The following is a 23,205-nucleotide window of genomic DNA, read 5'->3' on the forward strand; positions in this document are numbered from 1 at the left end:
TTGTATTTCCGGCATAGAGTCCTTTTCATGCGAATCATCTTGCAGAAATTGGAGTCATTCATCTGATAATCAAGGCATTCCTTTCGGTGGGGAGATGACATTCCCCGAGCAGCAGGGGAGATCAGATTGAGCCGTGCCCATAGCATCTCCATGATCTCTCCATCGATCCGACCAATGCCTTCAATAAAGTTAGAAGCATATCGCACATAGCAGCTGTCCTGATGGCCATGAACATGCCACAACCCAATTCCGGGAATGATGGTTAGTTGTGGTGCCATTTCTAGAAATTGACTTTGATCCACCTGAACCCAAAAGTGTTTGTTGTATTGACAATTAATATCATAGAAGGTGACAGCCCTGGTGATGCCTTCCATGTTGTGCCGGGAAGCCTTGCAAAGGGCGTAGTCCATGTTCATTTGTCTGCAAGTGACCCATGGTTAACTCGTGAATGCTTAATGGTGGATGTGGCTTGCCTTTCGCCTTTCTGAAAATCCACCATGGAGTGAGGGACAAAGCAACCATGTCTGGAACAGGCAACTCCCCCGATACCGGTGGACTCCAGCTTGTGCCGAGCAGCATTAGCTTGTCCAATATGGGCCGATTAACCTATCATTAGGCTTTGCTCAAAGTTCAACTTCGCACAATTCATTAATACTTCCACCTTGCAAATCCTTAGCCCTTTCTGCATTCTGATTCACTATGGCAAGAACAGGTCATTCCACCAACACGACTTCTGGAAGACACAGGGTGCATCAACCACAGTCTCAGAAGCTCACGGACAAGGAGATTTTGGAGTTGAAGAACTACCTTCCTGAGTGGACTGCTGCCAAAAGGAGTGAGAAGCGAGCGATTTTCACTGCCATAGCAAGGGCGGCCAGGTTGTTTGCTCCTAAGTTGGACCAAAAATAATGGAAAAAGAGGAAGCAGGTGAGGCTTCTTTGTTGTGTTGAAAAACTTAATTTTCAACATCACATTCTTTCATCAACTCTTAGGTGTACAAGACTTGGTTGTTCAACAACAAGAAAAAGAAGGAAAGGAAGGACATGATCAAGTATGGGAGGAAATGGACACCCAGGATAGTGGTCTACCAGCAGAAATGTGAAGAGGTGCTGAAGAGGATTGAGGACGAGTCTGGGGTAAAGCCAGGAGATCCTGGTATGTTCAAACATTATCAGGCGGCGGTGAAGAGAGTCATGGCTGAATTGGACGACAACGAGTTGGAGAAGGTGAAAGAAACAGCAGAGGAGTGGTCCAACAACTGTCCACCTCCAGAGATACAAGCACAAGTCGCTCGTAAGAAGGGTCCGGCATATATGGAGCACTTTTCGAACGAGATGTGGAGGCAATGTGGGATGAGAGTTTTTGTGATGTTGGCTTGGAAGAATGAAAAGGGAGAGGTGCTGTTCGGGATGTGAGTACATTTATCCATTGACGCAGATCTTTCATCTCAAAATATTCATGCAGGCATGATGATAACGAGGCCTTAGGAAATGGGGACAGCTTCATGAAGACGAAGGACTGGGAGGACATTGAGCCAGTGTGGCAGGAGTATGCGCAGGAACAGTTCGGTGAGTGTTTGAACCATGTATACCAGATTGAACATGTTGAGCATCACAATGATAGGCTCCGTGGCACAGGATGGAGGACGTCAGGTCAAGGGAGGTCGAAAAAGAATTCGAAAACCAGCTTTCGAACTCGAAATGGACGGGGAGGGTATGCCACTCCTTCCGGACATCACGGACACGAAACTTGAGGAGAAGAAGGCCATAGTGAGGGCCTTTCTTACATCGCACTATCGTGAGTTTCTCGTCGCATCATCTGACAAATTGTTCAATGCATGGACACAGGGATATGTTCCGGGAAGGACAAGGCGGTTGTGCCATGGAGTGCCATTGTACAAAGTCAGGATGACTTCGTGGCCCGGACGTATCTTCCGGCGGATGTTGACTTGAAGGAGCCTTCGAAGCTGCAAAATTGGGACACGACTGCCTTGCTCCATTTCTGGCGTGCTCGGCAGGAAACAGGCGAAGGTCCCACATTTCTGTTCAAAGCATGGAAGAACAATGATGGGGACATGGTACCATCTGTCATATCTGGCAAGTCGCCCTCTCCTCAGACTCGTATAGTGAGAAAGCAGCAGAGGGTTACCATCCGAAGGCCTCGGGATTCGTCGACAGAAGCCGAGAGTGATAAGGAGAGTGCCACTAATCATACCGAGGATGATGTGGATGATGACTTGGCTGACGGGAGACATCCGCTGAAGAAACCCAGGACAGGAGGTCCTACACCCAAAGGGATGGCAGTCCCACGTGCAATTCCAAAGCCTTGCCCGGCCAAGCCAGCCAAAAAAGGTGCATTACTGACATCGCGAATGGGCGACCTCCTTGCTGGGTTAACTGAAGACGCAACCAGCGAGGTTAGAGATGATGTTGAAATGGAAGACAGTATCATGCCGCCGGCACAGAAAAGGAGGCGGGGCAAGAGAGTCACAGTTGAACCATCCACGAGGACGACCCGGAGTAAGTTGCAAATGCCAGTAGACAGACACCTAGAGTAACCAGAGCACGGGGAACACACTTAATGTAGATATATCTTCCTGCCCTATGTGTATGTCATATGTGCTATTGTGTATATGTCAAATTACTAACCACCTAATCTTAAATCCAAATCCCAAATCTCGAGACCAAGGCCCGAGTACTGAACCCCGAGCACCGAGCACCGAGCACCGAGTACCAGTCACCAAGTACCGAGTACCGAGCACAGCAAACCGGGCAGCGAGGACTGAGTAGGTGGAGTATACAAGTACCAAGGACTAAGTAATAAGTAGGTAAAGTATACAAGTACCAAGTACTAAGTACTGAGCAGGTAAAGTATACTGCACCGAACCCCGAGCACTGAGCACCGGGCACCGCATTGAACACTGAGTCACCGAGTACCGAGTACTGAGCACAGACAACCGGGCAGCGAGTACTGAGTAGTAGAGTATACAAGTACCAAGGACTAAGTATGAGTAGGTAAAGTATAATGCAATGTGTCTACTATCAGACATTGATCGATATTTACATGTTACTTGAGTCCTCAAAGAACTCAATGAGGGTATCTAATACCTTCAGCATTTCGGAGGTTGACTCCCTTACCCTTTGCATCCTCCGGAGGTCCGCATCTGCTTTCCGCAGTTTGTCGCATGTTTCAGCCCATGCCATCCTGAATGGTCTGTCAGCCTCAAGAAGTTGTGCTACTGTAGGGGCAGGAAGATTTCCATGACGCTGTTGGTAATCACCCAGGCGATCTACAATTGTTTGAACTTGCAGAACATTAGCAGAGATAAATAATCAACTGTTGTATACATACTTTCAGCTTGATCATAAGATCCGATTGGCATGAACTCCTGAACCATGGCACGCAGTGCTTCATTGTTGAGTTCCGGCTCGGGCGATTGACGTTCGGGAGTTTCTGAATTAGCTTGGGAGATAACATGAATAAAAAACATGAAATGATATGAATATGCCTACAAGGTATGGGTGCCTCTGGTACAGCCGGAGTAACCGGATGAGGTTCGGGAGTCGATTCATTCACTGGGGAAATGCCATGGAAAATGAACATGAGATGAAAAGAATAACCTCACCAGCCATAGGAAAATCGGGTACAGCCGGAGCATCATCAGACGAAATCAAGGTATCCTCCGGACCAAGATACAAGTCCGGGTCATCATACAGGGCCAGTCCATCCGCCAGGGCCGGATATGATGGATCTGGAAGTATGTGATGAATTTGCACATGTAGAATATGTACATTTGAATTGAGAAACATACCGGGAATCGCATTCAACAGATCCAAACCACCGGACGACCCAGAATCAGAGTCTAACTCATCATCCGGCCCAAGGTATATATCATCTAATGGATCTAAACCATGTCAGATCAATTCACTGAAATCAGCAAAAAAAAACATACCAAGGGACATCCGGGACTTGGAGGACTCATCCACATCCATTGAGGTGGATTCAGTGACCGGAGGGTCATGAAATCTGACCCCAGGTTGAGAGCTCATGATATGAGCTGATGAACTTATGAACTGATTGATAACAGATAACGTCGAAGTTCAACACATGGCCGGCGATTGCCGAAAGTTGAACCATGACCAAACAAAGACAAACAATCAACGATTTTCAACATCGTCCTTCAATTGTATTGTTTCTTTGAAACTTCATTCTAGTGATAACAGATTTCACCCTGCTTTCAACATTCTCACATCTGTCAACTCAATCCAAATGTCTACTCCAGTTCAATCTTCATTGGCCGACCTCAAGGCATCCACTGCTCAACTTGTAGGCATCATTGCTGGCGCTCGGCACATCCCGGCCGGCTCAGTGGACGTCCAACTTGCTCTGACAAAGCAGGTCACCACTCTTTTGGTAAGTTGCACTCATTAAATTAGTTTACCATTGATGTTTCTAATATCCGGGTAGGCTGACATCATCCGGGCCCATGAGAAAGGGGAATACATCCCTGGCATTGTGGTGTCCTGCTCTAAGGAGCTGATGAGGGTGCAGTTCCATGACTCCCCGGGCATTGCCCAACTGGCACGGCATTGGCCATGATGACCCCCGGGTGGCTAGACACGCCTGGCGCAAGCAAGTCCGTGCCTGGGAGGCGTTGGGTGACAATTCCTGTGATCTCCCTGTTGTTCCTAATCCTTCCACTGGCCCACTGACTGTCAACCTTCCGTCTCCACCTGTCCCTTCCCCCACACCTGTTCCTTCCCCCGCCCCTGTCATTCCCTCCCCTCCCGTCGTCGCCGGACCTTCCGGCAAGACGGGTACCGAGTTCCGGGACAAAGGAAAAGGTAAGGCCGTTTCTGTTGACCTGGAGCCGGAAGTCGGAGGGAGCAACAAGAGGAAGTCCCCGATGATTTCTGGACACTCCTCCCAACCTCCGAAGTCGGCGATGAAGGGTCGCAAGCGTGTCAAGTCAACTCGACTCCCCAAGTCAAAGCCGTTTGTGGAGTCGGAAGATGATGAAGACCCAATTGTTCAGGTATGTGTTCTGGCTCATTTGTGACATGCTCTCAATTTGTTGCAGCCGATTTCGCGTAGAGTGCCGGAGGTCGTTCTTCCCCAGCTCTCCACCATTGTTGTGAGGACGCCCCAGTTGCCTCGGTCACCTGGTTCCCCCAAGAAGCAATCATTTGGGCCTGCTTCGGTAAGTCTGATTTAGTCGTCCGGAACTCATATATATGCTCATGTGTCCACAGCTGACTGCCGGCAGGCGTCCGGAGGTCATGGTGAGTCTTTCGGACAGGTCCGGAACTCGCATATATCATTCTGACTCATGCCCATTGCATTAGGAATCTCCCATTCAGTCGTCCGGAGGCTCGGGTAAGTCTTACAAGCTCGCCCGGAACTCACATGCGTACTTACAATCTATCAGGCAACCTCCGGCAGTCGTCCGGAAGTTGAGGAGTCCTCTGATGATACTTCCAGCGCTTCGGATGGTGACCCCCCGGCCAATACCACATTTGATATCACCATTCCCTGGCCCGGTGAGTACTCCAATTAATTCCCCTAGTCCATCTACTAACGGATACCACAGAACAACCCCTGCCATTATTGCGTCAAGGAGGATTGGCCCTGCGCGAACCCGTTTTGACAAGAGGACCAACCTCCCCTGCTTGTCTTGCATCCGCTGCTCCACCAAGAAGATCAAATGCAACCCTGCATCTCTGGGATCCCCGCCCAAACGGACCGAGGGAAGTCTACCACCGGCCGGACGCGTTCCAAGACATCTGCCCCTGCTCCATCCACTGCTCCGTCTCCCTCCCTGTCAAGGGCCCGAACTCGTAGTCAATCTCGTGGCCCGTCCCGAACTCCGGCCATCCCTGCTGCAACTACACCCCAGGTGCAGTCACGTGGTCGCAGCAAGACCATCACTACCAAGAAGACACCTGCACCTGCACCTGCACCTGCGCCAGCTCGTAAGTCACCCAAACTTTTGATGACCTGCTGACCTGATTTTTTACTTAGCTGTTCGGTCTTCGAGCTTCGCAGTGCCTCGTGCAGCACTCGATGTTCCCATGCCGGATCTCCATTCCATGGCAATCGCGATTCGGGATGGTGCAGCTCGCATCGCTATTCTTGAGGCTCGGGTGCAGGAGCAGGATGCTAAGATTGATACCCTGCAACTGCCTCCATGAGAGCCTCCGGCGCACAGTGGTCGACCGGCACCCTTCATTTTCACTTCCGGACACACCGGCCGATGCAACAATCTTGCTTGATCAATCCGGTCCCCACCCGTCCATTTCACCCCTCCCCTCCGCACTTTCCAACCTCATTGATTTGGACATTTCAGTGATGCAACCCACACCCTTGACGGTTGAGGATGGATCTGCTATGGTAGGTCTCATGGTTGAGCCCACCCAAGTTCAGCCTGAGGGTCCACAATCCTCCGGCGAAATTGTGCTCCCGGATGAACCAGGCAACCTCTTGCCAGAATCCTCCGGCAATATTGTGGTCCCTAATGAACCAGGTAACCTCCTGCCAGAATATGATTCTTCTGATGAGGAGTTGGATGTTGAGGGGAAGGTTGATCTTCCTGGTGAGGAGGTTGAAATGGCTACATAATTGCTCAGTGATAGATGTACATAAATCTTTTTCAATGCATGTTACCTATGCCACAATTGAATAATTTCATGATCAGTCCCGATATCCAGAACTCGAAACTGTAGATTGAGGTAGATATCACCCTAAACCCTAACACCCAAATGTCAAATTTTCAGTGCCAAACCCCAAGTGCTGGGTGCTGGGTGCTGAGTCCCAAAACCTGGAACTCAGGATTTGCCATTTGAGACTGACGACATTTTTCAGACATGTTTATATCAACCTATGTATATCTATAAACATTTTACTAACCCCCAAACCCTGACATATATTTGTGTTGTGTCATACTGAGTTCCGAGTTCCGGGACCCCCGAACCCCAAAACCCGGCAGTCCACAATTTCGGGGTTCGGGGGTTGGTAAAATGTGTATGGATAGATGAAAGGTTGATTTAAACATTTTTGAAAGATGTCTTATATCAAATGTCAAGTCCCGAGTTTCGAATTCCGGGTTTTGGGACTCCGGGTTTTGGGACTCGGCACTCCAGAAACCCGGAAATTCGAAACTCGGGACTTGACATTTGATATGAGACATCTTTCAAAAATGTTTAAATCAACCTTTCATCTATCCATACACATTTTACCAACCCCCGAACCCTGAAATTGTGGACTGCCAGGGTTTCAGGGTTCGGGGGTCCCGGAACTCGGAACTCGGTATGTGAGACAACAAAAATATATTTCAAACATGGGTAAGTCAATGTGTTTGTCAATCAACTCGATTGTAAATCAAATTTTATTGATCTCCCCAAATTTCCCAAGTTCCGAGTTCCGGGACCCCCGAACCCCGAAAACCCGGCAGTCCACAATTTCGGGGTTCGGGGTTGGTAAATCTCGGTTTGGGGTTTTGCACTGAAAATTTGACATTTATATTTTTGTGAGTGTTGTGCTTCTGGTGTCCAGTGCTTAGAAATAGGATATGTTGCACACCAGGGTTCAGGTGTGGGGTTTTTCCACTTCAGTCCTCGATTATTGGTCAATGCCACACATGGTCGATTCATGTTTTCGTGCTTAGGGGTTTAGATTCAGTGGTCGATGGTAGGTATATGCACTCATAGTGTACATGTATCCTACGTGTTTGATTGCTGGTGGCTACATCAGCTGTATGTCTTGATGAAACATATCTAGGCTCACCCATATATGTACCCATCTATGTACAATTCCCCCACATCAGCCCACCCATCTATGTATTATCCCCCACGTCGGCCCACCCATCTATGTAATACATCCTATGTTGGCCCACCCGTCCATATAATACATCCTACGTCGGCCCACCCATCTATATAATTATACCCCACCTCGGCCCACCTGTCTATGTAATAGATATTTTATCACACCCTCAGCCCACCCGTCTATTTGATATCCCTTTTGTCGGCTTACCCGTATATGTAATACTTTCCACGTCAGCCCACCTGTATATGTAATACACCCCACGTCAGCCCACCCATCTATGTAATATTCCCCTACCTCGGCCCACCCATATATGTAATACACCCCCGTCGGCCCGCCCATCTATATAACAATATTTGCCTTACATCTCTCTTCAGCCCAGCTGTCTATAATATCCTACTCTACATATTACCCAGATGGGCCCACCCATCTCCATGAATGATCATATTCCCCCGGCCCATCCGTCAACATCAAGGATATATATATCATTGGCACACATGGGCCCACCCGTCTCCATCGGAAATAATATGTGTCCCAGCCCATCCGTCATCATTGAGAATATACACAACATGAGCCCATAATCCGCTGGCCCATCTCATATGGGATATTATGTAGGTCGGGTGGCCCGTATAATACGGAATTTGTCACTGAAGGGGCTCAAGGAAAGGAGCCACCGGTGAGCGTTCTCCACCAGGAAGATTCTGGCCAAGTTCTACCAGAACTTCGTACTCCTCTGGCAAAAACTCCTTCATCTATGATGTGGTGAGCGCTAAGTTGAACATCCCAGAAATGTCACTCACCACCATTTCAATCCACTCAAAGAGTTCGCCAAATGTAGTCAGGATGTTGTTATACAGTTCCTGGTGCTCCAAGATGTCTCTTGAAGGATAGGGCAAACACTGCATATGATTAGTGTGACTTACATCCGCCCTAACCATATCATAAGGATGAATATGAGTGGGTGCATTGTCTCCCTGTCGGATGTAGCATTGGCATTAGAGTTCAGTGTTGTCAATACAATGACCTACCACAGTCGAGTAGCGATTCCAGAGCGAGAAATGCAGGCACTGGAAGGGACAAAGAAGAGTCTTCTCTGCCAGCTTTTCAAAGGTGGAACCGGCGTCTTGCTCCACTTGTGGTGCCCCTTCTGAGTCATTAAACTTGCGAATGTGCAGAACGTTCTTGCTTTCAAAGCAGGCGAGCAAGCTACTGGTGAGGCCAAGGTGAATGGTCTCTGGTAGAGAGGGACAGATGAAAGCCATGAGACTGCCATCTGAATTGCGTAAATCAAGCATACCACTGAAAACATGAGTTCCTACTTAAAACAATCAAAGGATCAACTCACCCTTTCAGAATGTGCATTGGTATGCGTACATATCCCCTGTGGCTTCTGTAGCCCTCTGGATAGAGTTCACCCATCTTGGTTGAGAGCATCAGTGAGACCGCTGCATCGCAAAATTTGGAGCTCACGCACCTTATTGCCTAGATCATCAAGATCGCTAACAACTTCCCCTGCCGCTGCTTTCATGTGCTTGCTTTCTGTCCATATCACATTATCCTTCCTGTCATTCTTAGCAGGGGATCGCACATTGTTACAATGTGAGCGGTCAAAAGATGTTTGGACTACTGTAACACAGAAGTGTTTCACCCCACTAGGGCAACACGTCAAAGAATGTAAGTGGCTAGTTATGCCCTTACCGCTAATGACAAGCATCTGTTCAGCAACATCTGATTTGCAAATGGCCCAGGCTCCCATATCCCTGGCTGGGAGAGTGAAATTCCTGGAAGGTCAGTGAGAATTTTTTTGCAAATGTAAAATAAATATATTACGCACTCTTGTCTGAAGATATCGAAGACTCCATCAGTGAGCACCAGGTCTGTGCAGTCCAGGGTGTCCCCAGCTCCAACACATGTTAGAAATGAAGATGGAAAAATTCTTTGCAGGAAAATAAGCATTTGGGATCTGATCCAGGCAATGGCAGGTATGATACGTTGAGTGATTAAGTCGGCCTTATCTGTGGGAACACAATAGGAACACACAGCAATGAGGCCAAAGGACAGGTTACTCACCGCCAATCCCCGGCTGCCTCAACATACTACCAACTTGCCGAAGGACACTAAACTGCATCGATGCAACTTTCCACCATATTTCCAGACCTGCAATGATAACAAGCAAGTAGAATGACCCACCCGCAGCTAGCAAGATGAATTTACAGCCATGTTCATACCAGCGATGGAAAGTACGTTCTGATGGCGCACTTCTCAACTTGGCAACCTCATTGTTGTAAAATTTTCGAATGTTGGAATGCTCCTCACATGCCGTGATGATGCTATAATGCAAATTATTGATCAATACCAAGAAACCAAGTGAAGTGCGCAAGTACCTTTGACATTGCATGACCAACTGCATGTATGTTATCATGGCTATAAAGCTTGAGCCAGTTGCGTGAACCGAAACAAACTGACAGCGCACTACCATAGTTTCTACTGAGCCAACACCTAACTGGACGCTATCCTGCTGTTTGAGATAAGACAGGGTGTTATCAACCCACACTCTGACATCCAAATGAGAGGCAGTAGACTCTACATGAGGAGTGGCGAGTGTTGCAATGAGTGCATCGGAAGTGATAAAGCTGGCGGATTGGATAGACATAGCCTGCACCTGCCAAATTTGAGCTGCATAGAGGCACCTCCCATTATAAGGACAGGTGGGATCAGGACCAGGTGGCCTCATATTAATAGGCTCTCCAGGTAGAATGGGGCCTCTGGGGGGTGCGTAGGGATGTTGGTTAAGCTGACGAAGCTTCCTGGATGCTACCCGGCGTTGGTGACGACGACCACGAAGTTCTTCATCTCCATTGCCATTGTCCGGAATGACATCAATATCTTCTTCTTCAAATGCCTCTGCATCTAAGCTGGTCTCATTAGCACTGAGCCCTTGAAAGAAACAATCATCCACTGACTCCCCATCATCAGAAGCAAGGCTCTGACGGAAAAAATCTTCCACAGATGCTGAGAATTTGTGACATTTGGTGAATGACTTTTCAACAGAGAGAAAGGCACCATCTTCAGAGGACAAGCTGTATCATATCAAGGTTATCATCTGGAGTGGAGGGCTAAGGTATATGGCGTTCTCACCTATCATCCATCAAAGGCGGCCCAAGAGGGGTTCCTGCCGGCAGGCTGCGCATATACCAAACTCTCTCAAGTAAGGGTAAGGCCTCATGATTTCCACCCACCTGCCTTAGAGCATACTCTATAAGCTCAAGTTCAGCCGCTGTGAATTCCAGATTGAACTTGAATGGCTCTGCCAGCGATAGCGAAGACGATGGACGAGATGCATATGTTGACTGAGTCATGTTCCAATCAATTTCAGACTATACAGAAGAAAGTAACTGCTTAGGTTGAGCTCACTGTTGTCAGGTGCTGACAACGATGAGCACACATTCCCACCTTGATCATGTGATCAACATCAGCCAACTCATTAGATGATTAGATGTTTAGACGTCAGGCCTTCAGGGATTTAACAAATGGTCAAGGACAGAAATCAAATATACTTCACATCTTGAGAACAGAGAAGAAGCGGACACATGATATATGTAGACTAACATACTCCAATAAGCACTCTTTTGCTGGAAACAGCCTGTAAGCGATGAAGAGCTTCAAATCCAAAGTGATTAGAAGGCTTGGTACACAGGAATGATGCTCATGCATTTGGGTGAAAGAAATATGTGGGTATCAACTCCTGCAAGTGTTGAACCTGAAATGTATGGATGTGAACAGGAGTTCTGATGATCGGTCCTAGAGTTTGTCTCTTGTAGCGTCCATCTTTGTCCACACCATAGATGTTGATATCTCTTTGCAGTATTAATATGAAATACTGGGCGGATAGAAAGTGAATAGATACCTGATAAAACCAAGATCTCTGGCTACTTGTTGAATCTTATCCAGAGGCGGGCCCTTCAGATGCAGGATATGTTTGTACACCAGAATAACGTTGGCGGCAGCCGTTCGGTCCAGTGTCACATTAAGGGCCTTCTGACACCATTCATAAAACTTAAAACTCAACTCAATCAATATCAGCAAACATAAGCAAGTGACGCACTAGGCATACAATGAATGCGATGGCTTCCAGGGAAACATCTCCCTGCTGGTCCAGAATTTGATTCCAGTAGACATCAGTGATGCTAATGGAAGGATTAGATGCGACTGGTCATAAGACGATGTGATGCCAGATTTCTTTAGCCATCTGAAGGCCAATGATTTCGCCAATGATGTCGTAATCAGCCTAAATAAAGTCAGCTTGAGGTAAGTATTACTGCGGTGCGTGTAAAACACTGACAGAATCAGAAACAAGTTGTGTATCAAGAGCTGCAAGCATCCTCGAAGTCCGTGTCTGTAACTCGGCTTGATTTTTACAGAAATCCATAAGTTTCCCTGGCTGCAAGCAATGCCCGATGATTTTGTGCCAATCGGAAGCAAAGTTATTGGGTTTGTGATTGTACTGCGATCATCAGACATCAGTAGATTGTTCAGAATATAAATGATAAACATATTACCTGTTCTCTTAAATGGTGCCAATGGAAGCGTGTCCCTGAAACCAATTCCACTGGAAATATGATAGGACCATGAGCGCGCATCATTCAAGGTGTTCAACGATACTCACAATCTACTTATTTACAATCATCATATGACATACCACACCTGGAGAGCACCTCCAGGAAACATTGTGTGAGGAATTGATGCCTGACACCTGGCAACTTCACTACCTCCATGGCATGTCCATACCTACCCGCTACTAGACTTCCTATAATGCATATCTTGAACCACCGTATGTGTTACAAGTAACATCGGTCACATGGCCCCCCTATCATTTTCCCTTCATCCTCGCCCTCACCATCTACCGGCTCGTCCTCCTTTACCGACTTTCCGTTGACCGGATCCTCGGGACCATTCCCGTCCCTCGCATCGCCCGCCTCTATGCACGTGCACGCACGTTCCTCCTCTGATTAGACCACCAATGTGGTCCCGCACCTATGACTTTGTCTGACTCGTGCCACCAATGTGGCTTTCCTCTTTCTGTTTCCCCTGACTGCGGATTCCCGCACGTTGTATTCTTACCGTTGGCCCGTTCCAACGTTTCTCGGTCTCATTCCACATTCGACCATCCATCACTAATTCGGCTCTGTTGCCAACGCACCTATACCATTCTCGTTTCCCCTTTACCCTTACCTACTGTGCGGTAGCCTTGCCCTCAACCCTCTCCACTTAGTATAAGTAGTCGGTCACCTTGTACTAGATTCTCTAACTTGAATCTACTCAATCTTCCCTGGAACATACTCCTCTCTGAACGCCCCTTTGGCTTCAGTCTCTAGTATCTTTTCTTAGTTGCTCATCACGACTAAGTCTACCTCGATCGACCTCATCGTACAGACAAGACAGTCCTTACCTTGAGCAACTTCACAGACATCCGTCTACGAAGTCACGTGACATGCGCGTACTGTGATCGCTGCCGACTCGTCGTCGCCAGTCTCACTTGCTATACCGGATCCTTCCGGTTACGTCACGAACGTTAGCGGACGACGCCCCTCTTAGGGCTCCGCCTAACAGATCTATTTGAGTGCGTAACAGTATGATGTTTGTCTAGGGATTGTTGAGAGGTAGGTTGGCTATGAATGTCTGACAAAGGGAAGCATGTTCCGCCATCATTTTCATGTTAGCAGGCCAGCTTAACTCTTCAGAGAAGTTGGATGTCGATGTAGAGACTCATGCCTCTCATTGTGCAATATGGCAGTTTTCACTGGGGAGTACATGGCACGAACTTGTAGCATCACTCTGTGTGCTACCTGCAGCTATCTCTATATGAGGCGCAGCTTTCCCGCGCAACGCGCGCCATGCGCGCGTACCTTTCCCCCGCACGCTTTCCCGTGCTTGAGCGCCCTATAGCGCCAGCCATCTGGAAGCATCCATCCACTGTCCACCAAGTTCCCTAGTGCGTATATTTCCATTTCTCACATTTGCTTATCATTCCATCTTTATTTTTATCATGGACCCTTACTTACATATATCTTTACATACCTTACTCGGTAGCGCTTCGGCTCCGCATGACAGCGCTTAGGCGCCATACTTAAGCGCCAGCAGTACATACACTCACTTACTCTCCCACCAGAACGACAGAGGACTTACTGGTTACTACCCACTATTTACCTAGCAGAACATAGTAGAAATCTATTTGTTTACACCTCGCATCTCCCTTCTCTTGTCTTACATCATATCACCACTTAAGCAAACTCACTCTTACTCTCTCTCATATCTGTATACACGCGCACGCTTTCCCGCGCTTTGCGCCATACACGCGCGCATTCCCGTGCCTTGCGCGCACCTGCGCTTTCTCGCGCTTCGCATTGGCCAACCAGTAGCGCTTTCAGCGCATACCTCTAGATCCTTGCTGCACTCGCTTCCCCTTTAGGGTCGAACGCACTTGTCGTCTCAAGTATAGCAGACTAGGCAACGCGCGACCTTACAACAATTATAGATACAGTCAGGAGCACTGTTCGTGCCCTGCTGTATCATTGAACCTTCATCGATCCCGAGGGTTGCATCAAGTCTTCTGATGGAATAGATGGCGACGTAGACGGTCCATGTGCACCAGGGCTAGAAATGACATTGAGGTATCCTATCATGGTCGGTCAGTAGAGGAGTGTCCTACAAGTGTATGCACATACCTAATTGCGAGTCATAAGATCCTACAGTGTAGTCAGTCAGGTGACCGTATGTTGCGCCATCAAAAGACATGGCAGTAGTAAATGCAGGTTGCCAATAGAAGCCCATCAGCCATCGCGCTAGCTTTGTGCTGAAGTTGAGTTCAACTGCTCAGATAAGTCAGATAAGGAGGTTTTGTGAGCACAAAGACGCACGATCTAGCCATGTACTGATATCAAATTATGTTTGAGAACCCTGGAAATCACATTGACGTTGTAGAGTGTTCTGTCATCTTGCTGCTGTATGACAGAATATCTCATCATTCTAAGAAGTATTGCAGGATACTACTCACAGTGAAGCCGTAAATAGGTACAAGGACCTGATACTCTGCTCTTCCAGAGTCCTCAACAAGTGGTCCGCTGTGGTCATTCATAGCGATGTATCCTATGGGAGGATCCGTGGTCATAGCTACATCAGCTGGCCACTGTGATCACATCAGATAAAGCAGACCATCAGACATGCTAGATGACCTACATAGCATGGGCCAATGCTAGTTCCAGCTAACATGTAACATGCGAAGTCTAAGCTCATACGGAGTTCATCTAAGCCACCCTACAACATGACGACCACAGATGTTACTGATCTGATTGGAAAAAGAAGAAAAACTTGCCTCTTCCTAATGATATGTTAGTGTAATGCAAAGGGAGGCTTTTGTAAATGATACTCACAGCGTAGTCAAACATCGTAACATGCCCTGCACTTTTGCTGTAAATAAATGTATGCATGACGATCAAATGCAGGAAATTGGCAAGGGAGATGATGGACTTAGCGCCATGACTAGACTTTATAGCTTTCGAGATAGATCTGTTCATCAAATTTTATAAGGTTCATGCCCCAGTAGAAGTCCCCTTTTACAAACATGAGGTTGTGTGACGGGAGTCCAGGCTGAACATTAGTCACTCATACGTACAGCCATGTAGCAAGACGTTCCTGCCGCCGTTCATTCTAACTCGCTTACGGTGCATAGAGGCATGATCCCACTGAAAAGGTGGCTGTCCTGAGGAGACCAATGATTTAACAGACTACTAATCAGCACAGATAAGCAATGGCTTATTGAGTTATGCACCACATCAAGATGGGCGTAAATCACCTCAGCTCATGACAGGGTAGGAGAGACCAAAATGATATATAGACATGAATGGATGATGATGATGAAGGAGAGTAGTATTATATGTTGGCGGAATAGATAGGCATTGAGCACACTGATCTAGAAACATGAATGAACACATGAAGGATCGAAGCGAAGGGAGAGACTTATGATGTTACGCACTCAAATAGATCTGTTAGGCGGAGCCCTAAGAGGGGCGTCGTCCGCTAACGTTCGTGACATAACCAGAAAGGTCCGGTATAGCAAGTGAGGCTGGCGACGACGAGTCGGCAGCGATCACAGTACGTGCATGTCACGTGACTTCATAGATGGATGTCTGTGAAGTCGCTCAAGGTAAGGACAGTCTTGTCCGTACGATGAGGTCGATTGAAGTAGACTTAGTCATGATGAGCAACTAAGAAAAGATACTAGAGACTGAAGCCAAAGGGGCGTTCAGAGAGGAGTATGTTCCAGGGAAGATTGAGTAGATTCAAGTTAGAGAATCTAGTACAAGGTGACCGACTACTTATACTAAGTGGAGAGGGTTGAGGGCAAGGCTACCGCACAGTAGGTAAGGGTAAAGGGGAAACGAGAATGGTATAGGTGCGTTGGCAACAGAGCCGAATTAGTGATGGATGGTCGAATGTGGAATGAGACCGAGAAACGTTGGAACGGGCCAACGGTAAGAATACAACGTGCGGGAATCCGCAGTCAGGGGAAACAGAAAGAGGAAAGCCACATTGGTGGCACGAGTCAGACAAAGTCATAGGTGCGGGACCACATTGGTGGTCTAATCAGAGGAGGAACGTGCGTGCACGTGCATAGAGGCGGGCGATGCGAGGGACAGGAATGGTCCCGAGGATCCGGTCAACGGAAAGTCGGTAAAGGAGGACGAGCCAGTAGATGGTGAGGGCGAGGATGAAGGGAAAATGATAGGGGGGCCACGTGACCAATGTTACAAGTAACATATGATGTCATGAGCCAACTTTTATTCGGCTGACTGCCGTAGCAACTTGAAGCTGCTATGATGATTGAACTCAGATCTGACAGCGAGTCTCCAAGGAGGAGAGAAGAGTCAGAAGGATGTGTAGGATGTAATTGAATAAGAAAACTTACTATGCCAAAGCATTCAGAATGTTAAGGGATGTTCAAATTTTCAAATGTCTATGTTGGTTTCAGATGGCACCCATAGTAGTGAAGTCACACGCACTGCACAGCATGCCTGTCACAGCATCTGTAACATTGTGACCGTCACATTAGCTCGTTGGTATCTTGCCACTACTTTGCCATGAAGTTTAAGCTACGTAATCAATATATCAGGTAAGTAATGCTAAGCGCCATATGATCGGAGTATTCGCTGATCTTTGCAGACAACAGATGACATCAGAAGTATTCAACAGCAGTGGATTGATGGGCACTATGCCCAAGAGAGTGATTGTAAGTACTTGCGATGGTCATTGGTGCTTGCAATTAACAAATTTACAGATGCAAGCCGAATATTTCTGGGCTCAGGTAAGCTAATAGGAGATCTACTAATAGATCGATGTTTAAATATTTTAGGACCACGCCGCTGTCACTGGACCCAAATCCCAAATTGGGACAACATTGAGCGGGATGGCCCAAGGCCTGCTGAATGCAGCAACAGAGACTGTGGGCACTGCGGCGCGTTTGATAAACAGATTCTGGAGAAGGGTGAGTCACTGATTTTTGTATTCAATATCAGCTAAAATTCATCTAGGGGTGATTGTGACGAAGTAGATACATTTTGTTTTCATTTTTTTCATTTTTTCAAGCACATTATACCTACTCCACACACATACTATACCAGTTTGCCTCTAAGGTTGCTGCAAGCCTTGGTATACCAGGGGAGTTACATGCTGTATCACTACTGTACCATACTACCATCACTGATCAGCAATCAGCGACATCACTTGCATATCTATAATACAGCAGCTAAACGCTTAACATTAAACATAGGCTAGACTAGAAGTTCCTCTAATAAACTAACTTGAAATACCATGAACGACTTGTTCACAGTGTGAAAACTTTGACGCCAGAGTAGAGATTCCGATAATCTGATTAGTCAGAATCTCGGGACTTGTATGCAGCAGCCTTTCGTTCATACTACTATGATACGGCGTCGTCATTGATATCGATCAGTTTCCAACCATATAACTATCTAATACTCTGAGTCCGCCTGCTCCTTTGCAATCCTATGTCGTATTGATATATCCCTTATCATTCAACTTGCTCGCATCAGTAACATGCAATACTTTTCATCGCGATGAATTTCTTTCAGCTTGGTGGTACAGCTGTTGGGGACATCGGGTCGGCGCCGTTTATAGAGGCAATAGGCGAGTTCCAGTTTCGCATTTCGCGTTAAAGATGATAACTCATGTCTCACTTGTTTCCGATGTGCATGGTGAGACAGAAGATGAAGTCAACTCAGTCTACTGTCCATGCGCTGCGTGGGCTTGGTTTGCTGCCTGACCTAGTAAGTGAGATAGTCTTCACATTGCACAACTAACATTTTCTGGAGATTGCATACTGATTATTGGGTTGCCAGCCCTTTAAACCCTCTATCAAAGACAAAATCTTGCTGTTGCATTACAGTGTTAAGAATCGTCCATGATGTCTCATCTGTCTATTATGTCCCTCTACTTTTACAGTTACAATTACTGATGTGTTCATGTTTCGCTCACAAAGGTTTGCAGTGGAGCCTATCCTGCTCATGTGGGGTTCTCATCCCATGCCAGCAGGTTACGAAGCACTCAGCCCACCACAACCACATCCAACGCATCCCATCAGTTCCAAACGAGTTTCCATGGGTCTCCTCATGGTTGCATCACCATCAGGAACGTCTACAGGCATGTAATTAGAGTTTGGTGGTTTCTCTTGTCTGTTCTTATATACATATATAATGTTTGCTAACTCTCCATGTACTAGTGAAGATTGATAAATCTAGTGGTCGATGATCTTAACCACATCTTTGTTGATGTGCAGAACCTGTTCCAGCCCTTCCTAATTCTCGGGAGAATGTTAGCTTGGAGATACCGGATGCTTGGAGCGGAAATGACTTTGCTTGCAGTTCTTGGATTTACTCTGCCGAGTATCTTGTGGAATGTATGGGTCACTTAATGTTGCCGTATTCTGCTCACAAGAACTAATTAGGCGCATTGGCAGTGCTAGGAGGACTAGGATGATAACGTCATTGGCTACTGGTGGCTCAATTTGAATAAGGTCAGTTGGCTCATTAGAATTTTGCTGTGGCCCAGACTTGCGCTAATTTTCAATAGAATTACTATTCCAAGTGGGTCACCAGGCCTTCAGGTTTCCGCTGATGGCCGATTACGAAACCGGTCAGAGTCTCACCAAGCGGTAAACAGCATTGTCATTTTAACATAAAATAAATTTTGTAGGATGGTCGATGCTCAGAGCCAGCCATGGAACCCCCTTCTTCTCCTTCATCGACCATAACTGCGCTCTCGCATGATGAAGACAATATTTGAAGGATAGCCATACTCACCACAGAAGCTATGATATCTACGTCTTCGCTCTTACACTTTGATACAAAGTCACAAACAATGATTGACTGGTCCTGGTACGATATTTTCGTGCACGTATTTGATATCTTACCATGTGTTGATGCCATGCAGGCCTGCTGATGATGATTACAACATGGTTCCTCCAAATCAGTTCAATAACTATAGAAAAAGACGCCATCTCAAATATCCCTGCTGTCTTTGTGCCTACATGACACAACAAAACTATGTTGAGTCCACTGTGTATTCTTGGCAAGAAGAGATGAAAGGAACTTTGGTCTGGAGGGCAAGATGTGCCATGGACATTTGCGGATACCAAGGTCAGTTTTTTTTCATCCAGACTATGTGCATTTCTTTGATCTCACTAATTACCCAGTAAAAATCAACAAATATTTTCAGTTACATACGCAAAGCATCAGTGTGTATCACCTCAGAGGTGAGTTGCTGAGTCTAACAATAATGTATTCAATACTAACTAAGCGCTACAGAAAATCAGCCTCGATCAATACGCCAGGTGTGGTCTTATCAAGAACAAGATATTCTGTTTAGTAGGCTTGGCTCTTTCACCGGCAAAATCAGCCTGGAGGAGTTTCTTATACTGTTCCAGAATTGCAAACTGTGCAAGCAAGTTGGGACTAGACGGGCTATGGAGTTTCACAGGTGCTTACCACAGAATACCGCTTTTGAAAAGTATCATTAGGCTTCCTTGATTAACATCTGCTAGCTAGGACATGCATTGGTAATTACCCTACCAGTAATAACTTCTTTTAAAGAAATCTTGTCGTCCTAAAATTTCCCATGAGCTGCACACAACTGCCACATCTAAGTCTGTACTATCACCGGGCTAAACCTCCCCAGCCCACTACTTCTGTACATAATGATGTCGGTCATTGAGAACCATCTTTTGTCGCTCCTTCCACCACCAGCAATTTCTCGCAAGGGAGCTCTTGCTCTCTCTTCCTCTTTGGCAGGTGTTGATGGACTAAGGTGGTGGATTGATTGCCAGTGGAATCCGACCGTCAGCTAAGAGTCTTTCACTATCTATTAATCTGTCTTTAAATGTCTTATATTCAGCTTCAATTTGAGTTAAGACTACTGCTCTTTCTGCTGGAAGAACATGTCTACTCAGGCGATCTATGGCATCTTGTAATGGCGTACCAAATTGAATTCATGCAAGGAGAATCATTGCACAATTCACAACTGCCTCACAGAGTCCTTTTTGACAGAGAAAGAGAGTTTATGGAGGACAAGAAAGACAGAGCTCAGTTGGAATTGTCGCTTTATTCTCAGGCCATTGACCTCCTTCAGCTGAAGGCGGGCTGTAAGTTAATTGCACCATATGTATTTACATGAGGATGCTGATATCTGATTTTTAGCTCGTCCTGCTAGCTCGTGCCCTGTGATTCAGCTCTCTGCAAGAGACCGGCATCCTCTAGACAGGCTCTCTAGGGTCGGTTCTTCGGCACATCTGAAATGCAACGAGTGGCTAAGCAAAGTTTCAACAAGCGGAGACTCTGATGATGATGAAGGCGATATGGGTTTTGACAGGGGTGTTGGGCCTGCCATGGTTTATACTGCTGAAGAATCAACATCCATTGCGTCCAAGCTCATGACATTATATAAGACTCTGGTGGTGTGTAACGTGAGTACTGCTGCCATTCACTGTTGGATTGATTCTTATGATGTCTGGCAGGCGGGTCACTGCCCTTACCAGTTGGTCAATACATGGGTCGAAGAATGTACAGAGGACTTTTACATGGACGATCTTGCAACAGAAAGAGCTTCCTTGCAGATCATGATATTACGCGCCAATGATTTATCTAATGCTGAAGATGAAACTAGCTTTCTTCAAGCAGAATTGGGTCTAATGCAATCAAGATTTCGTCGCGCCCAAACCGAAGTGGAGCTCCTCTCAGACGCCATACAATACCTTACTGAGAGTAACACTGGTAAATGTGTTCATTGCTCACAACAACAACTCATCTTGACGTACATTTATAGCATGGTCCAGGGGGGGGCTGTTACAGGGATCTGTAACACCTACTAGAGCCCCAGCTCTCCCTACGCCTGCCCCCGCTCTGCTAGACTCCCCACGCGGCGGTGCGCCGCCTGCGCCTAGAAAGACAGCGGTCTGGACCGCTATGACCCCGCCTCATGGCGCTATGACCCCACCTGGCGCTATGACCCCGCCCCTGGCCTAGACGGCCTTGTACCTGATCCATGGAGGCTGTACGCCTCATGGACACCCTAGATCAGCGCATGTATACAGCATGTCGCTTCATGAAGATCCGGAGCGCGCTTGGCGCTTCCTGTACCTATGCGCAGCCGCACTTGGCGCTGCATGCTTGATCAGAGGTTAAGCCTCATGTATGCTATCTCTCCTCATGTCTAGTTATCTTAGATTACCGATATACTATAGATTACAGACTGAGCTAGAATACCTATAGCTAAACACTATAAGAGTAGATACATTGTCATAGATTAACTTCACTTTAATCTACTAGGTTCATCCCCAGAACTTGCTCATCTAAGCCTACCAGCTTCCTTGTGTGAGACCGCACTTCTAAGTCGCCCCCATACGACTTAGCACGTATCCGCTAGCCCTGCATCTTGACGAGCGCCGTCTTACCGAGATCGCCGGAGGAATCCTTGACGTTCCGTCAAGGCTAGACCACGCTCAGCTTCAGTAGACTCACTCGAGTTGTCGCTGAGAAGACCTATCCTAGTTCGCACACGCCGACCTACCGTCAGCGTAACAGGGGCTCAGCCTCGTCATCGCCTATTTGTTGACCAGTATAAATGCCAATTGGATAATTCTTCCGACACAGGAGAAAGCTACAGGACTGACTTCTGAACAGCTATTCATTCATGCCAAGTTTCAGGGGGGATGAGTGATTGTATGATTGTCGAGCAATGTTGATTAGCCACCATTGTCACACATATATTTATAAATCAGAAGGTTTTGGGTTGCGCAAAGGCTGAGCTCATCGTTGTCAGCACCTGGCAACAGTAAGCCCAATTGGGACTTCTAGGGCACAGGCCTAGATCTGGGCTCGTAAGTTAACGCATCACTGAAACTTTAGCCATACATCTTCATTTGTTGTCCTTAGCCTTCAATGAACCGAGATGGCATCCCAGCCAATTTCACTTGTACTTGTGGCCATGGGTTTCAGCAGGAAAGTGCCTTCACTAGACATCAAAAATCCTGTATCAAGGGTAAAAAAAGACTGTTCTCAGCTTTAAGCAAAGCTAAGGATCTTCTGGGGTCAGTCAAAAGGGCAAGGACTCACCTTACAGATCGTGGAAGGTCCTTGGGCCCACAGTCTACTCCTTCAGATGCAAGTTCACCATTGGCCATCTTCCCTCGTCTCACAGCCAGCAGCAATTCTCCATCAAACAATCCTCCTGCCTCTACATCTGCATTGCCACAGAATAATGCTATCATACCGCTTAACTGCGTCTTGGACCATCAGGGACGGGAGGATAGTGGCAGTGAGGATGTGCCTTTAGCCCAGCGTAGGACGAGGCGCAGCAGCATTCAGTTGCCAAAGTGCTACCGACAATTTGAGGATGTTCTACCTCAACCCCTTCCCAGCATCCCTATAAATGACTTGAACGTCCAGCAAGCTCCAGACTCACCTCCCCCTCTAACACATCCTCCAGAATTGCAACCTCCTTTTCGCACTCCTCGAAACATCTTTGGACTCATACACCAGTTTTTTTCCTCACACCCACTGTCTCATGATTCAGAAGAGGCAATCACACTGGAGGACATCAGTGCCATCCCCAGGCCAGAAAGAGCTCTGTCAGCCGCAATTACCACTGACGAAGTTTCACCTTACTATCCTTACTCCAATCGCTCATTTTTAGAACTCGGTAATTGGTATTGGAATGGGGGAGTACAGAAGTCTCAGCAGAGTTTCAGTGAACTGGTTGACATAGTCACGGATTCTGACTTTGACCGTGCTGGTGTTCTGGCGATGCCTTGGGACAAGA

The 23,205-nt window shown here is 47.0% G+C and overlaps 8 protein-coding genes across 8 annotated transcripts; 4 read left to right on the forward strand and 4 right to left on the reverse strand.

Moving 5' to 3' along the window:
• Window positions 1-206: 206 nt before the first annotated feature.
• F5147DRAFT_557948 (uncharacterized protein) lies at window positions 207-592 on the reverse strand (the record flags this gene model as incomplete). The annotated part of the gene is given in 2 exon segments (XM_041430539.1): window positions 207-420; window positions 432-592. Coding segments are annotated over 2 exon segments (375 nt in total), but the record flags the coding sequence as incomplete, so codon positions are not given.
• Window positions 593-1,043: 451 nt separating this feature from the next.
• On the forward strand, window positions 1,044-2,557 carry F5147DRAFT_781525 (uncharacterized protein; the record flags this gene model as incomplete). The annotated part of the gene is made up of 4 exons (XM_041442653.1): window positions 1,044-1,411; window positions 1,465-1,568; window positions 1,624-1,797; window positions 1,848-2,557. The coding sequence occupies 4 exons, from the start codon at window positions 1,044-1,046 to the stop codon at window positions 2,555-2,557; spliced, it is 1,356 nt and encodes a 451-aa protein (XP_041284992.1).
• Window positions 2,558-3,059: 502 nt separating this feature from the next.
• On the reverse strand, window positions 3,060-4,049 carry F5147DRAFT_781526 (uncharacterized protein; the record flags this gene model as incomplete). The annotated part of the gene is made up of 6 exons (XM_041442654.1): window positions 3,060-3,304; window positions 3,352-3,462; window positions 3,513-3,575; window positions 3,626-3,751; window positions 3,812-3,904; window positions 3,953-4,049. The coding sequence occupies 6 exons, from the start codon at window positions 4,047-4,049 to the stop codon at window positions 3,060-3,062; spliced, it is 735 nt and encodes a 244-aa protein (XP_041284993.1).
• Window positions 4,050-4,269: 220 nt separating this feature from the next.
• On the forward strand, window positions 4,270-6,618 carry F5147DRAFT_764907 (uncharacterized protein; the record flags this gene model as incomplete). The annotated part of the gene is made up of 10 exons (XM_041440733.1): window positions 4,270-4,413; window positions 4,468-4,545; window positions 4,634-5,035; window positions 5,081-5,200; window positions 5,253-5,282; window positions 5,429-5,540; window positions 5,591-5,751; window positions 5,897-5,972; window positions 6,022-6,143; window positions 6,193-6,618. 10 exons carry the CDS (start codon window positions 4,270-4,272, stop codon window positions 6,616-6,618), a joined length of 1,671 nt encoding a protein of 556 aa, XP_041284994.1.
• Window positions 6,619-8,462: 1,844 nt separating this feature from the next.
• Window positions 8,463-10,471, reverse strand: F5147DRAFT_588409 (uncharacterized protein; the record flags this gene model as incomplete). Its single annotated transcript, XM_041432085.1, has 9 exons — window positions 8,463-8,570; window positions 8,619-8,792; window positions 8,847-8,945; window positions 8,997-9,117; window positions 9,164-9,237; window positions 9,293-9,518; window positions 9,545-9,833; window positions 9,889-10,126; window positions 10,175-10,471. The coding sequence occupies 9 exons, from the start codon at window positions 10,469-10,471 to the stop codon at window positions 8,463-8,465; spliced, it is 1,626 nt and encodes a 541-aa protein (XP_041284995.1).
• A 3,916-nt stretch (window positions 10,472-14,387) lies between these two features.
• On the reverse strand, window positions 14,388-15,111 carry F5147DRAFT_781529 (uncharacterized protein; the record flags this gene model as incomplete). The annotated part of the gene is made up of 6 exons (XM_041442655.1): window positions 14,388-14,494; window positions 14,544-14,671; window positions 14,736-14,749; window positions 14,787-14,819; window positions 14,873-15,004; window positions 15,055-15,111. 6 exons carry the CDS (start codon window positions 15,109-15,111, stop codon window positions 14,388-14,390), a joined length of 471 nt encoding a protein of 156 aa, XP_041284996.1.
• A 1,844-nt stretch (window positions 15,112-16,955) lies between these two features.
• Window positions 16,956-17,612, forward strand: F5147DRAFT_659132 (uncharacterized protein; the record flags this gene model as incomplete). The annotated part of the gene is made up of 5 exons (XM_041434552.1): window positions 16,956-16,987; window positions 17,038-17,104; window positions 17,153-17,179; window positions 17,228-17,359; window positions 17,496-17,612. The coding sequence occupies 5 exons, from the start codon at window positions 16,956-16,958 to the stop codon at window positions 17,610-17,612; spliced, it is 375 nt and encodes a 124-aa protein (XP_041284997.1).
• Window positions 17,613-20,089: 2,477 nt separating this feature from the next.
• F5147DRAFT_781531 (uncharacterized protein) lies at window positions 20,090-21,410 on the forward strand (the record flags this gene model as incomplete). The annotated part of the gene is made up of 5 exons (XM_041442656.1): window positions 20,090-20,227; window positions 20,284-20,530; window positions 20,586-20,851; window positions 20,903-21,158; window positions 21,211-21,410. 5 exons carry the CDS (start codon window positions 20,090-20,092, stop codon window positions 21,408-21,410), a joined length of 1,107 nt encoding a protein of 368 aa, XP_041284998.1.
• Window positions 21,411-23,205: the final 1,795 nt, after the last annotated feature.

The sequence above is a fragment of the Suillus discolor genome, assembly GCF_016758755.1.
Source record: "Suillus discolor strain FC423 chromosome Unknown F5147scaffold_141, whole genome shotgun sequence".
Taxonomy (NCBI): domain Eukaryota; kingdom Fungi; phylum Basidiomycota; class Agaricomycetes; order Boletales; family Suillaceae; genus Suillus; species Suillus discolor.